General features: G+C 40.4%; 2 protein-coding genes across 3 annotated transcripts; one reads left to right on the plus strand and one right to left on the minus strand.

Moving 5' to 3' along the window:
* Positions 1 to 1,566: 1,566 nt before the first annotated feature.
* Positions 1,567 to 6,947, plus strand: tal1 (T-cell acute lymphocytic leukemia 1). Of its 2 annotated transcripts, none has more exons than XM_026373862.2 (4): positions 1,567 to 1,766; positions 3,037 to 3,585; positions 3,908 to 4,026; positions 4,926 to 6,947. In XM_026373862.2, the coding sequence occupies exons 2-4, from the start codon at positions 3,074 to 3,076 to the stop codon at positions 5,453 to 5,455; spliced, it is 1,161 nt and encodes a 386-aa protein (XP_026229647.1). In that variant the 5' UTR covers positions 1,567 to 1,766; positions 3,037 to 3,073; the 3' UTR covers positions 5,456 to 6,947. The 2 variants fall into 2 exon arrangements, with proteins under 2 accessions (XP_026229647.1, XP_026229649.1); XM_026373864.2 differs by having other exon boundaries at positions 1,570 to 1,766; positions 3,908 to 3,996.
* A 3,146-nt stretch (positions 6,948 to 10,093) lies between these two features.
* On the minus strand, positions 10,094 to 12,288 carry otol1a (otolin 1a). The gene is made up of 5 exons (XM_026373860.1): positions 12,230 to 12,288; positions 11,658 to 12,145; positions 11,486 to 11,575; positions 11,267 to 11,338; positions 10,094 to 11,181 (listed from the first exon to the last, which is right to left on the minus strand). Exons 2-5 carry the CDS (start codon positions 12,112 to 12,114, stop codon positions 10,295 to 10,297), a joined length of 1,506 nt encoding a protein of 501 aa, XP_026229645.1. The 5' UTR covers positions 12,115 to 12,145; positions 12,230 to 12,288; the 3' UTR covers positions 10,094 to 10,294.
* Between the last annotated feature and the right edge of the window lie 3,576 nt (positions 12,289 to 15,864).

Below are 15,864 nucleotides of genomic sequence, written 5' to 3' on the forward strand. Positions count from 1 at the left end.
GTAAGGATGTACCACAAATGTTATATTGGCACAGACCACAAACTAAAGAGCCATCTGCACAAGCGTGAAATGCATATATGTAAAAAAAACAAAAACCACGTGTTTGCAGGTGGATCACAAATTAGGTCTACACTAAATTGCACATATTTTGGAAAGATTGATTGGTTCCCCTGGGCTCTGCGTGACCCCACTGTTTTATTTGTGACGTGTCTCCTATTGTTTCAAGAGATTGATACTAGTTTGATTCAGAATAAAATATATTTTGTCAAGTTTTACATTCTTCAGTGTAATTCATTCATATATTTATACACAATACTCAATAAAACTTCCAGGTGTCAAGTCCCTCTTGGCTATGGCCATTCAAATTTTAGATTATTAACACACACAAAAAAAAAAAAAAAAAAATGAATTGCAGTTTCAATGAAAAATGACTACTAAAAAGGTGTGGAGGATTTATCCTTTGCTGCTGTCACGCACAGGATGTCGGATACTGGGCGTGACTGTTGCCTCAAGGCCTGTTTAAAGGTCGTGACTGGCTGTTGGGACAGATGCTTCATTAGTGTTAAAACGTATGTGTAAAAATATGTTTATGTTAGATCTATCTATCTATCTATCTATCTATCTATCTATCTATCTATCTATCTATCTATCTATCCATCCATTAACTCTGAATTTGGGTTATTTTATTATTTAAATTCACACATCATAATTTTATTATTTCAAAGCGTTAATTTAATTGACTGAAAGACAAGAAAAAAAAAAGCCAGTGTGGGAAATCCGTTATTAGGATGTACCTACTACCATTTAAGCCGTCCTGGAAGTGCTCTGATAGCGTGTCACCGTTGATGCTGCTGCTCTTTTATCTGATGGACCAGAGGCCGATGCGCTTTTATCTCCTCCAGCCATGACTCCCCACGGACCCCGGGGAACCGCCGTCCACGGGCCCCTATAAACAATGACTCGCAAAGGGACATTTATTTATTTATTTATAGATAAAGAATTGTGTCCCATTCAATTAAGGTGTCCTTATCATAATTATCATAATTACCCCCGTCGTTTTAGCAATCTACTGTATCAATAGCACATCCAGCTTCAAGGCGCAGGAACTGATGTGGATTAATGGATATCCTTTTTTTTTTTTTTTTTTTTTTTTTTTTTTTTTTGGTTAAAATGAAAAATTAAAAAAGGTAAACGACCCTCTGTTATCATCATTTAGGCCGATCTTGTTACAGAATAAACAGGCTTGGTGAAAGCTCTTTTGTTGAAAATATAAATAGGTCAAAAGCTTAACCTGAACTTTTGTTTCTTTCATCAAAAAAAAAAAAAAAAAAAAACACCAACTATAGCTCAGGCTACAGTATCCTACCTCACGTTGTTACAGGCCGTTGCGCTGTGCCTGTTTGCTTTTTTTTTAATGCTTTGCCCTCCACAAGCCTATATAGCCCACGACAGCCGAATAATAATGAATCATTTCATAAATAATGGGTTTAGGAGCTTATCGGGAATGAAGAGGCCGCTGCCGTGCGCTTATCTCACTCGGCCACATTGCGGCCTGTGTTCCGCTCCCCATACTGAGGGAGCGCACTGGATGCGATGAGGAATAACTCAGCTACACACACACACACACACACACACACACACTCACACACACACATACACACTGCTCTACAACTGGCAGAAAAAAAGAAAAAAAAACCTCAGACATGGATGACCCACTCACAAAATGGCTCCACTTACACAGTAACATCAACAACACGGCTGGAACGGTAAGTGCGAAAAAGACTCTGTATCTCCGTATTTAAAGCGGCGTGCCCGTTGTTTCAAAAGGCTTTAATTGGATTGCTCTCGTCTATATTTCATTGGTGTTAAGTGAGAAATATTTAGCCTATATTTTGTGCTATTGTCCGATCGGATGGTTGAGACTGTATGAGGGATGTAATAACGGATGCGAGGCCTATTGGAGAATTCCCAGAAATAAAAGTGCGCTCCTTTATCGACGGTTGGTTGTTTGTTTATTATAATAATCTTGGGATATTATCGAATTAATTGCCGACTAAATTGATGTGTCGTGGATTCAACATGACAAGCATTTGATCTTCGGCTTCAACAACAGCACTAGCTGGCCTCCTCGTTGGTACAGTAAAAATGAGCCAACCTATTCTGAAATATTTGGACATGAAAATGATCAGTTTGTTTGTTTTAGAGGCTATTTAAGGATTTGCTGAAGGGAGAAAAAGGAGTGATTTTATTTCGACGAAGAATTGATGTTACCAAGCTCCCGTCGTAGTTTCTGGCTCCTACAAAGATATAAGGCGACAATTTCGTATTAAATATCAGTATGGAAAATATACAACGCAGGTTAACATACCTAACAAAATAGCTAAACGGAATAAACTGTGCTGAAGGCCACACAAAGATAAGAAAAAAACACAAGCATGCAGAAACCTGATAAAGCTGATACGTTAAGATTTATAAAATATAATTAACTCCTAATTTATAATATTGCTCAGCTGAGGCAATTTCATAATTTTAAAATGAGCTCATAAGGAATGTAGTCCATCAAATTGGTTTCATTTTAACTAAAGTTGCCAAACCTTCAAATAATAAATGATGGCTCCTTGCACACTTTAAATAGCCCACTTTAAACACTTTCAGTGTTTAAAATGTAGTTATTTTCCAGCAGTGCTGTCATAAATGTCTGTATTGGAGCTTTTTCTTGAAATCGTTTTTCAAACAAAATGCAGTATTCAAGAAAAATATTTAGCCAAGCAGGCAAATTCACAGCCAGTGAAGTGTAGCATGTGTTCTACAATATTTGTTTCGTAAATGTAAAGTCTGCATTTGTTTATGAGAATTATTAGACTGATCAAATAATAATTTCATGATTACATAATAATAACTACTACTATAATAATTGCTCGTTAAACCCCTATCGTCTTGCGTGGAGATCAAATCAGTGGTAATGTGGTGTATTAAGTGTTAACTGTTAGAAAATATTATTTTGAGCTGAAAATTAACCGAGGAAATCTTAATTAGGACCTAGAGGACTCGAGCGAGTGGTGACGGTATAAAAATGATGGAAAAACGGCAGCCGGAGATTTGTCCTGGAAGTCCCGATGCAGATTGCGGCCCTGGAAAGCGGGAGGACTCCTCCATCATCTCCAGACAGAACGGATGCAAGGAGGACGAGGAGCCGAGGCGAAAGGAGGGGGAGGAGGAGAGGGGAGGGCGCTTCAAGGGGGTTGAGGAGACGGATGACGTTCCTCTGCAGAACTCGAGCAACGGGACCAGCATCAGCATCATCATCAACGGCGTTGCCAAGGAAACTGCCTCTCACAACGCCCTTGACCTGAAAAGGGAAGTGCCGGTGATCGAGCTCTCCAGGAGGGACGCTATAAAAGCGGGGGAGCAGAGGACTGAAAGCCATTTGGTGCCGATCACGGAACTTCGAAGACCTCCACCGCTGCCGCTGCCGCCGCCGCAACGAGACGACGCTCGAATGGTCCAACTGAGCCCCAACGCGTTTCCTGTCCCGGCCCGGGCGATGCTCTACAACCTGGCACAGCCTCTCGCCACCATCAACAGGTAAAGGTGGAGACATGCGTCATGAATGCGCGTTTTATTTGATCAGTGCGAGTGTTTGACAGAAAGTTTGACGGCTACTGTTTTGTGAAAAGATACTTGTAATGTAACTGAAGAGACATCTGTAGTGTAACTGAGTATACTTTATGTGGACAAACGCTTGGGTGCATGTGTAAGAGCAAAATGAACCTATAAATGTGTGATAAACTCTTGCTGCCAAGAGTGGATGGTCTTTGAGGTTAAATGCAATTCAATTCAGTGATGTAAGCTGACAGCCATGTTTTCTGATACCTGTGCACCTTTTGTCTGCTTTCTGTTGCTGTAGTCTTGGAGGAGAGTCGGAGCAGTACAGCATGTACCCCAGCAACAGGGTAAAGCGCCGCCCGGCGCCTTATGAGGTTGAACTCGACGAGGGTAGGCGCATTTTAGATCTTTATAAGTATGGTAAGACGCACTTCTGCTGTGTCCTCCTTCTGCCAAAATAGTCCCTTAAACGTCCTTTCCTCATCTCCATTGTCATTCATCCACTGACATGGATCTATACTGTCCCTAATCTGAGTTTCGCAGAAGATGCCTCACAAAAAGCACAAGTGTTGGGCCACGAGGAATAAACACTTCATGATTCATGGCATAAATGAATGCTGATAATCTGAATGTCAAATACGTGCACCTGCATGCCATTAAAGTAAGCGCTTTTCTGGCGGATTGGAGGTTTATTTCATTTGAAACATCCTTTCCACCACTGCCCACTCACTGCCATATACAAGGGTGGAGGATGAGGGGGGAGCTGCCTCCATGCCAAGGTTTTACTGCAGAGTGGGCTGAAGGATTAAGATAGACTGGGTGTGTTCCAAAAGCGACAGAAGCCTGGAAAACACCATAGTTGGGGGTGGGAGGATGTGACTACCTGCAGTGGGCCATTTTATCATACCCCAATAAATAAAGAGCAGAATATAGAATAGGGAGAACAGAGTCTCCCCAACACCCTTTCATGTGGTTTGGTATGGCAAACCAATCATCTTCCTTGTATTGCATTTGTGTAATACATTTGTGTATAGACACACAACATACTGTTTAGGTACTGTAGCCTCTGTGTCATCCTGTTAAAATTCATAGTTGTATGGAGGACAATTTGTGATAAAACTATAAAAAATTAGTCAACTTTTTTATATTTTCTTCTAATTCTGTGTGCATCTGTGCTCCCGCTGCTACGTCTTACATATTTTGGTTTTGCATTTGTAATGTTTTACCAGCTGTCTGTTCAAGTTCATGTCGCCTGTGTTACTGCTGTATCTCGTATTAATGTCTCCTCTCTTTATTCTCTCTCCCTGCTCGTCTGCTAGCTGGCCAGCCAAAGATTGTTCGTCGTATCTTCACAAACAGTCGTGAACGTTGGCGGCAACAGAACGTAAATGGGGCATTTGCAGAGCTTCGCAAACTCATCCCCACTCACCCTCCGGACAAGAAGCTGAGCAAGAACGAGATCCTTCGGCTTGCTATGAAGTATATCAGCTTCCTCTCCAACCTCCTGGAGGACCAGGACGGAGGGAGGAATGTTGGCAGCACAACTGATGGGGAAACAGGGCTGCTGGTTGGGGTTGGAGCCCATGAGGGAGGCCCTCAGGGTGGAGCACATCAGGACACGGTGGTAGGCTTGGCCAGGGACGATCTTCTGGAGACAATGTCACCAGGCTCCAGCTGTGGAAGCCTGCCCGATGGCGATGCAGAGGGCAGTCCTGAGAGCTTTATGGAAGACCACGACTCACCTCCAGCTCCAAGGACTCTAACTGCTTCACGTGGGCCCCCACTGCATCTAGCTACTCGGGATCTGAGGCGCAATGGACGGACATTAGATGCCTCCAGCCGTCGATGATACCGATGCCAATCGACCACAAACACAATGCCTGAGACTGAAAGAGAGCAACGAAAGAGACTAAAGAGGAGATGGAAAAGCTCAGGACCCTGTTAACATTTAGGTGTTCAGTGTAAGGAGATCAAAGCTCCAAGTAGTGAGAAAGGGATGTTCAAAATGGATCATGACTAAATTCCTGTCTCTGCACCACACCCGAGACAGTGTTGATGATTAGCTTTATTCAACTTTTGATTGGTTGAATCAGATCCAACAAAAGACTTGTAAATTCTGCATGTCTCATGTCTTTGACCGACTTGCGGATTATAACTTTCCGTGTTTTGAAAGTCCAAAGACTGGATATTCAAAAGAAAAAAAAAACACACACACACACTCAACAGAAAGAAAGATCAAATGAACAAAACAAGGTAAAACCAAACAATAATCAATCAAGAGACACCCAGCAAAGACAATGTTTCAGTAATAATACTAATTGATTACAACATGTTGCTGCCAGAATAAACCCAACGTGGTTTCAGAGTGCTGCAAGTAAATGGTCCAAAGTGTCAATAAATTATCCTGATCATTTATGCCCAACAATTTAAATGTGTTAGAATAATGACACAAAAGTAAGTTTGCCTCATATGGAGGCCGTAAATAAATGGACTGGACGCTAATTGTACCCACGCAGTTACGTATGTATTGTAAATAGTATTTTACTTCCACTGCACAATGTAATAACATTGACTCGAGTTCAAGTCATGTGGTTCAAGATGTACCGTAGCGTATTTGTAAGTGGGATTGCTAGCAAAAGTGTCTTTGACGAGACAAGAAATGAGGACGAATGCGATGCGATGAACTCAAAATGTAAAGCAAGCAACTGATCCTAGCACATCAAATGTGGTACCATTCACTTCTGTTACACTTTGGTGATGAGATGAAGACACCAAATACAGCGACAGACTGTTAGAGAACTTCACTTCCTGAAAATGAGTATAGCTATTTGAAATTGCTGTGGAGGTACAAGACATGCAGTGTTTCTTAAAGTGTACAAAATATGGGTCGTATGAAATCATGAGATGACCCATTCAGTCATTTTGATATGAATGTCTGTTTCAGTGTTTGTTTTTTTTAAACTGTAATGCAGTTGTAGTTTAGTAAGGTACACAAATAAATCCCTTCATTGCCGTATTTCACCTACATGCGTACACCTAAATAGAGGCATACGTGCAACACACACATACGCACGCAGTGTTAATATCATAACAACACCAGCAGTTTTCTGAAAAAAAAAAAGAAACTATTAAATATTGCTTACTGTTGTTGGTTATTCTGCTATTTCAGCAGGACTTAGTAGCCTATATTGGTACCTTTGGTATTTTTTGAATTGCAGTAAAGGGACATTGTACGTTTGGTAATGACATATTTGTTGTAAGATAGTTGTATCTATGAATATATCCAATGTTAAATTGATGAATTTTATACAAAACCCTGAATAAAACATGATCTCACTCAAGCATGTTGCGGACCTTTTTTCAATTCAGTTCTGTTCCTCTGTTGTGCAAGAAGCTGAGGGTTTTTATCATGACTAATATTATACCTTTTGTACATTTATTCACATTGCACAGTGTCATTGATGACTGCCTAGAGGCAGACAGTGGCAGGCCCACCTTATGTGTACAGAGTGTATAGTTAAAACCACAACCACCTCATGAAACTCCCCAAATGGACCCTGGAATCCTCTCTTCCTCCCAACAAGTGACAACTTCCTGTGGAGGTTAACATGGCTCAGTGACCTGCAGGATATCCTGCCATTGTGAAAGTGGTTTTGACAGCCTCCGCTGCACTGGTTTGCACGCTGGTGTATAGACATTATGAAACTGCCGTACTTGCTGAGACTCCCACTGCCCTGTGAGTTAATCACTGAAAAAACAACTGAAATGTTCTGTTCAGAGTAGAGTTTTGTTACATTCATGCTACTTTTCTGAAGTCTACTTCCCTATATTCAATAACTTTACCCAGCAGACTTTGCCACGAGTACAATTGCTACAACAGCATCAGTTCTTAGGCATTTCTAAAAACTATAATTGCTTCCAGAGAGCATCAGAGACATCCAGGTGTTTGGAGACCTCTCTCCTCTGACTCTGCTCTGACTGTGCTAGGACCCCTCTGAGCAGCTCTCTGGGTTAATGCCTGCCAAACATTTACCTGCTTCAGTGTTCCTGACTCTCAAAAAGACACAGACTCACAAAAAAGAGGGGGATACAGGGAGTGTATACGAGGGACTGAAAGGGAGGGAATGAGAGGAGTGCCTGCATGTGTGCGTATACGAGTGTGTACGTTTGTGTATTTGTGAGAGCAGGCTTGTGTATATGTGTGTGCTCTGCATAGATCGGTGTTTGTGTGTGTGTGTGTGTGTGTTTATCAGCTCAGTGCAGATGGGTGGCAGAGTGGCTCTTGCAGCCAAATGATTCAGTATGCTAATGAGTTGTTATCTGTGGTGCTGCAGGAACAATATACTGTCTTTCTCTCAGTGGGAATCCAGCCTGCTGGGAGCAGATTACACTGCACACACCGCCAAGGTAGTTATTTATATTTTCACACAGAGTAGTAGAAAATACATAAATGCACATACACACGCATATATCCACAGATAGGCCTGAAACAAGCAAGCAAATAGCATTTTTACATATGCACACAGCAGCAGGCTCACCAACAGCAGCATAAATAAGGTGTACATTTGAGGTAAATGTATGTCCTTCACCAGTAGATGGAGATGTCATTCTGAGCTTTCATCTTAAACACGCTTGTGTTCAGTGTTCTTCATGAAATATTATTTAGCCTTACCTAAAGTTAACTTTTAACAGCTCCTCTGCATATGTCACTTAAAACTGAGTTAGAAAAAAGTCTTGTTAAAAGCTGATCACCTTCTCTTTTTTTTTTATCAATTAATTCTAATAATTCACTTTTATTTCCATGCAAAATTCATACATTACATTAATTGTATTTACAGTAATGGTTAATTTGTTTAACTTGTTTCAGACGTTGGTATAGGATAATTTTACAATGCTGGATTGGAAATTTTAAGACACAGTGTCTGTTAATTTAGACAAGAATAAAAATATTAAAACATAACTTTTACAATATTTTTGTTACTGTATGCTATAGTATTACATATTAAAGTAATTGTGTTCTTACATGCCACTGGCTAATCTACATTGTGATAACTCACAATGTATAAAATTCCTAAGGTTTAGGGTTGTTGCTATAATGATGAAGTGATAGTGATGAATATGGACATGATTAATTTTTGGAGGAAAACTGAGATTTATTTAATAAGGCCAAATTTCTTTTAAAATATTTTTTTCTTTTTGACATGCCGACACAAAAACATAAATGTAGAGATCTAGAGATTTAGTCACTTTGATTTTCCGGTTCTGTCGTCAGTCGTAATATTTTAGCATCTCTGTGTTTAAATGAAGCCGTAACAGTTCATGCAAAGATATTATGAGATTTCAGATGTCTTCAGATGTTGTGTTTGAAAAAATACGATGCACCACAGCTGCATCAGCGCGGTACTCCAGACTGCGAACAACGTGACAACATCAATTTCAGAAACTATCTCTTTTTTCATCTTGTCCCATGTTAAATGAATGAAAGCTTTTATGAGTATAAATAGTTCTACACCAACTTTGTGTCTGTGTTTTTCAATAAGAAGTTGCTCCTGATGTCTAAATGCAATAATTTGAGTAACAGAAAAGCTAGAAAGACTTCCCATATTTAACAAATGCATCACAAAATAAACATGTCAGAATGTAATCTGTCAGTGACATTAAATATTAAATGCATGTCATCTTCTGGAGTAATTGCTGTTCTGTACAGGAAAACGTGGTATTTTAATTTTATTATGGTGAGAGGTTTTGACAGTTTAAAGTCTAACGAGATGTAACATTTGTAAAGGTCTGTGCTGTTTTTCATCATTCAATGTGGGTACAGATTTTATGGACTATGCATTGCTCCCTGCTACATTGAATTTTTTCAATCATATTCATATGAACTCAGTCTGCCGGTTCCATTGAATCTGAATCACTATCAATGTTTGCTAATAATTGGGAAAAATAACATGAATGTCTCTCTTGTTCTTGGCCATTATTTCTTTAGTGCAGTGTTTTTTTTTCACTTGCTAAAACAAATTCAGCAATTGTAATGGAAATTGAGCTGTGTTGAATAAGAGGTAGATGATGCATGAGAGGTTATACCAATCTTTAGCACCTTTCTGTGTGAATGATGTCTGGATTAAACATTTACACTGTTCTTAATCTCAGTTTTTATGCATTTAAGGTGCTGTCATTCATAATATTAACCACCTTGATGCTATCCCTTTTATTTTCATTTTTTTTCAATTTGGTGTTTGCATATAACATCATCTCCAGTGCATCTTTTCATAAATTGAACACCTTACGCCCTCTAGTGGGAAGCACATGAAATTATGCATCATTTCCTTTAATTGTTTCCAAATTTGTATTGGCCCCACTGTCACACAGCTTATCTATTGTCATTGAAATAACTAATGGTCTATAAATTAGCTTTCGGTTTTGTTTCTAAATCAATAAAACACAAAGATCATTCACTTCAAGCAGAACATTTTAATGCAGTGTTAAAAAGAACTGAAGTGTTGCATACAGCAGTATGATCAAGTCTCATCCATCTCCAATACAGCAAGGCAAGCAAAGCATTTGGTTTAATTAGCATGGCAGCAGTTAGTGTATATTGATGCAGCAGTGTTTAGCTAAATTATATTAATTTGACACAGTAGTGCAACAGGCTGAAACTTAAGCAGAGTTTACTAGAAGTTCATCGCCATCAGACGTTTTCTAGAGCAGTAGGTTTGGTCTTTGAGTCTGGGTAAAGCAGGAAGCCAGAGAAAGTGCTGTCATCTTCACTGCTGGAGTAAATACCGTTCCAGTCTCTCAGCGTCTCTAACCAGACCTGGTCGCCTTCACTCAGCGGAAGCAGTGCGAGGTTGGATGCCTGATCTATGTCCTGGCCGTACAGAGAATCCCGTGTCCGCAGCTTGCGCATCCCATTAACCACTAGAGCAGCACGCACAGGCCGGTTACGCACGGTGATGTGGTAACTGAATAAGTAGACCCCTGTGTAGGTGACGTTGAACTTGTTGAGTACTGGGTCCCAGTGCCCCTCCCCATTGTAAAACACCTTATCAAACTTCACAGGCAGACCAGGTGGAGGGAAGGATCTGCTGGGGAACAAACCCACACTGAAGGCAGAGCGCACCTGCTCCACACTCTCACCCGGTGGGCCTTTAGGGCCTCGAGGCCCACGGACACCTTTGGGTCCCCTCTCCCCCCTCAGCCCCGCGATTCCCCTGCCTCCTGGAGGTCCTAGGGGCCCTCTGGCACCAGTGTCCCCCTTGCCACCTGGAGGCCCAGGTTCCCCCCTCTCTCCTTTTGCACCATCAGTTCCATTCACTCCTGGGGGGCCCATCTCACCTCTTGGACCAGGGGGGCCACGCTCACCCATGTCACCTTTCTCGCCTGTCAAACACTCGCCTGTAAGTCCTTGTTCACCTTTTTGACCCTTTGTACCAGCTAAACCTGGGGGACCTATCGGCCCGTCTCGGCCAGTGCTGCCCTTGGTCCCATTCAGGCCAGGCTCTCCTCTTTCTCCTGGGTCCCCTTTCAAACCGTTGAAGCCACGTTCACCTTTGTCTCCTTTGGGGCCTGGATCACCTTTAGTATGTAGAGAGGTTGTATTCAGAAAAAACACATTTGAGAATGCTTTCGTTTTCAAATCTAATATTTCATACATGCATACCTTTTTCTCCTGGTTTTCCTGGGATCCCAGGAGCACCAGGAAGCCCAATAGGTCCTTGAGCACCTTTTTCACCTGTGGTGGTTTTGATAAATAAAGCGTAGAAAATGATATCCACAAAAAACTTGTACAAAGCAGCGTTTTGCAAAAAAGGAGAGAGGGATAGAGATAGAGAAACGGAGAGACATTCAAGAACTCTCCTGCTGTTACACCCTGTTGTACCTATGTCACCATTGAGACCATTGGCTCCGGGTAGTCCTGCTGGTCCTGGAGGTCCTCTGAGCCCTCCTTCTCCCTTCTCTCCTGGCAACCCTGTAAAGCAGAGAAGAGTCAGAGGAAGAACAATTGTTGATATGTAAAATGTGACAGTCCTGAAAATCACAGTCCTCCTTACCTGGAGGACCCCTCTCTCCTTGTGGTCCTGGTGGCCCTTTCTCCCCCATTGGTCCCACTGGACCCCTCTCTGGTGGACAGCACTCACAGAAGTTGAAAAAGCATTCGTTATAGTCTAGAGAAAAGTTTCCTTGGGTGTTTCCAGGAGGCGGGATGGCATCAGTATGGAATTCAGTGGGGTAAGTGTTGATGGAGTAGGTGGTGCTGTCTGTAGGGGACAAGGAGTAAGAGTCCATCATAACCTCTGTTGTCTCATCTGTGTGCAGGCTGCTGGAAGGCGACGGGGTTGTGGTGGTGGTTCGTCTGAATCCTCCACCTCCACCTCCTCCTCCCCCAGCTAGAGGAGGCTTCTTGGTACTCTGGGGTTTGGGCCATCGTGTGGTTCTGGCACTGGAGGTCAACACGGCCATCACAACCACAAGAACGGTGGTGAGGAAGAGTAGGCGGATGGATGACATACTGACGACTTGGCACAATGAGCTCAGTGATCTGTAGGGGACAAGAGCCAAGTTAAAAGAACACAGGCAACAGAGGTTATTATGATGCATAATAAAGGAAAAAATGGCATTTTACCTGCTGATGTACGTAATGAAGAGTCTTTACTCCATCCCCTTGAACTGACTGGTAGAAGCTGCCTCCTTCCTTATATGTCAGTCAGCAACCCAGCTCCTGCACAGTGAAGCCAATGAGAAAACAAGGGACGGAAAACACACAGGGTTATTAGGAGGTAGGTGGGCTGGCAAGCACAGATTACGTGACTCCTGAGGGATATGAAATAAAGCAGGTTGTATACAAGGCAAGACTTTATTCTTTGTGATATTGGATGTGATATCAAAGCCCAAGAGTGCTCACACTGCTATGGTGGTGTTCGCACACATGCTTGCTTTGTACACAAACTTGAAAAAAATCTAAAGTTACCGTCACAGACACATTGTCTCAGAACTTGTGTACATACACATACTGTTTTTACACACAAAGTCACACATTGTTGGTAACGTAGTCTCACTGGTTACTTTACTAGGTGCACCTGTACAGTCTAAATCAATCCAATGTAGCAGCTCTGTCGAAAAATTCTTATTCTAAGGTTGTAATTTCTCAGTTTTTGTCGAAACGTTCACTGTCATAATTCTACTATATGGGTCACACTGGGTGGAAACATAATGAAAACAATAACCTTTTGGTAGAATTATTACCTTTCTGACTGTTTACAAAAACTTAGAAACTAGTATCTTGTAAAAATGAATGTCATGGCAGAGCTGCTGTATTGGACTGTATACCTAATAAAGTGGCCAGTGAGTGTATAACACCTCATATTGAATGCAACACCTTGTAGTGGTCACACCATTTGGCAGCACCTTAAAGCAGAAAATGGATCACCTAAAACCCAGTGGGACAAGGATCAATGTTCCAAAACAGGCGGTGAGGCAACACTGATCCAACAGTTCATCTCCTTGATCTAACAAACCCAAAGAGTCCAGTAAACCTCATGGAAACCTGGCCCCACTCAAGCTTCGTGTGTGTCGGATGTCGTTTACACCTCTGACATTAACTTTGAATGATTACTGGTTAGTTTTTTGTACGTTTTCATCTACAATACCTTAAAATACAAGTTACTAAAACGGCTAACATCCTTAGTTGTGAACAAACATCAGATCATAGTTGCAGACTAACTTAGAAATGGTAAGACTAACTTCTGGTGCTCAATACCGCAATACTGGAATGAACTGCAAAATGAAATGACTTAGAAAATATTTTTTACATAATATTCATCACTGCTTCAGTGCTAGTGTGTGTAATTACCTTTCTGAGTAGTCTGTCCTGTAAAAAAAAGTCAGAATAAGGCTTAAATAAATAAAGTTTAACAAAACACATGCGCTAACTGTAAATTATGTGAATACTGTAGGTGTAAAGAGTAGACTACAAAATCATTTTACTGATGTTAAAGTCCTACTGTGGTGAAATTGTACTAAAATATACTTTTTTTTTTCTCAGATTTCGTCCACTTTCCATAATTGCCGATTAATTTTTTGGATCATTTAATAAATAGAGACACAATGTTTAATTCAGCCTTTCAGGTAAGTTACCTATGACCAATCAAAGGTGGAAGTGGTCTGCTGAGCGAGTTTACTCCTTTTACAAGTATAAAATTACATTGTACTGTAGGTACAGCCTGAGCTAATTCTCACTGCAGACTGTAATATTAGCCCAGCCTCTTGCATGTGTGCCTTTGAGCTCTCTTACAAGATCAGTTATCCAGCTGAAGTAAACTGAACAGTCCCACCACTGATGTTAGTTGAATAATTTCCTGTCCATGTCTCTTCCAGAAAAAGTCTTTTATAACAATTTGATGTTTTATCTACAGTATTTGACCATCTGCATTAAGATTCATTCTACTCAGTATGCAGGAAAACTGAGCAGTATGACAGACCCATGTGTACTATGCAAATACTGAATATATTAGTATATCATTTAAAATGACTACTGTATAAACCTGCCACTGTATTTAGCCTGAGGGCAATTTTGTTGCCTTCTATCTTAAAGTAGCTTTGACTTATGTCAATGGCACTCCCCCTGCCGGTGAATGTATATATTACACTGTCTTATATACACAGTATATCTTTTATATATGTAATATATACAAAAAAAAAAAAAAAAAAAAAAATTAACATCCAAGTATGAGATTTTCCAAATTACCAGCTCTATTGGAAAGACCATTTTAATATAACATAAAGAGGAGATGAGATGATTCAGTCCTTAGCTGACTAAGAGAGAATTGAGTTCTTATCTATTTTCTTATTATTCATCTGCTAGTTTTACCTACATAGGATCTACCACACAGACAAGTTATAAAGTAGATTACTGCTTTAATGTTGCTACTAATAATGTCATCAAAAGCAGGGATGAAGTGTGGGGATGTTTAAATAAATCATCACCACTCATCACTGGTTTCCATCTGCAGCTGGACTAAAAGTAGTTTATAATGCAAGACTGGAGGGTGGAAGCAGATTTAACTAATACTTAACTAATCAGTCTTTTGAAATCCTTCCTCTTCTGAAAACCAAGAATAGAGGAGAGTAAGATCGGATTTAATATGGTAATTATAATTTTTTTATTTATTACAAATCTTATTTTGTAAATTGAATGCTGAATATTGGGTTTAGGGTTACTGATTGACTTGTCATTGTTATTGTTTAGTATTTGACTTCGAATTAGACCGGTTATTATTGTCATGTTGGTCATGTCAAGAAATTATTTTTAACTTCTGTGCAATCATCTGTTTCATTGTTTTGCAGCACAGAATCTTTATTTTGATGTGTGTTTTTTGTTTTATCTTCTGTAGAGGTACTTTCAGTGTTCAGACATTACTACTTGTTGTTTGATCATATCATTTTATAGTGCATTCATGGTTTTCATTACTCTATAAAGGAGACAATTTAAATACTAGTAAAGTAAATACAAGTAAAATTAACTTGTTATTCTTTTAAAAATACTAAAAGAGTACAAGTAAACTAAAATGTACTCGGTTACATTATGTTAAATGTAATTCATCGCCTCCATCTCCGATTAAAGCACTACAAGAGGTGCATTACTCCGGTGAGCCACCAAGGGACAGTGTTCACAGTACTGCAGTGAACACGGGCCGGTGTCAAATCTCACATCTCATATCAATAATTAGACAATTTAGCAAATTATTATTGTCCTTTTCATCTAAGGTTTGTGAAATATGAAGGGGCGCTGTGGATACTTTTCGTGTATGTTTCTATGGTTATGGATTCTATTGTTTTCTACTGATTCATATTTTGCTATTTATAAAGTCAGGATAAAAAACTGCACCGTGAAAGCAACATGACGTGAAATTAAAATGTAGGCACCTTTAATATGACGGTATGGTAATGTTATAATAAATGACATCATCATTGGATTAAGGCAGCCTCTACTGCCTCCGATGTTGGTTTGTAGCAGAGACACACGTGTTTGCATCTCTGTAACATGTCTATTGTGCTGTGGTCGTGCAGCTGCGCACTCACGTCAGCGCCGACTTCGTTCAAAGACAGAGACGGTGTCAAGTTGGACGCTGTCAGCAATGCGCTTCCGCTAAATACTTTCAAAATAAAGCTTTTATGTTGAAAAACCTCCATTCGCCGTAGTCCAAATTTTGCTTTATTGCGACAACCACAGTTGACTTCCGATTTTATTTTGACCCTGGT

The sequence above is a fragment of the Anabas testudineus genome, chromosome 17 (assembly GCF_900324465.2).
Source record: "Anabas testudineus chromosome 17, fAnaTes1.2, whole genome shotgun sequence".
NCBI classification, from domain to species: domain Eukaryota; kingdom Metazoa; phylum Chordata; class Actinopteri; order Anabantiformes; family Anabantidae; genus Anabas; species Anabas testudineus.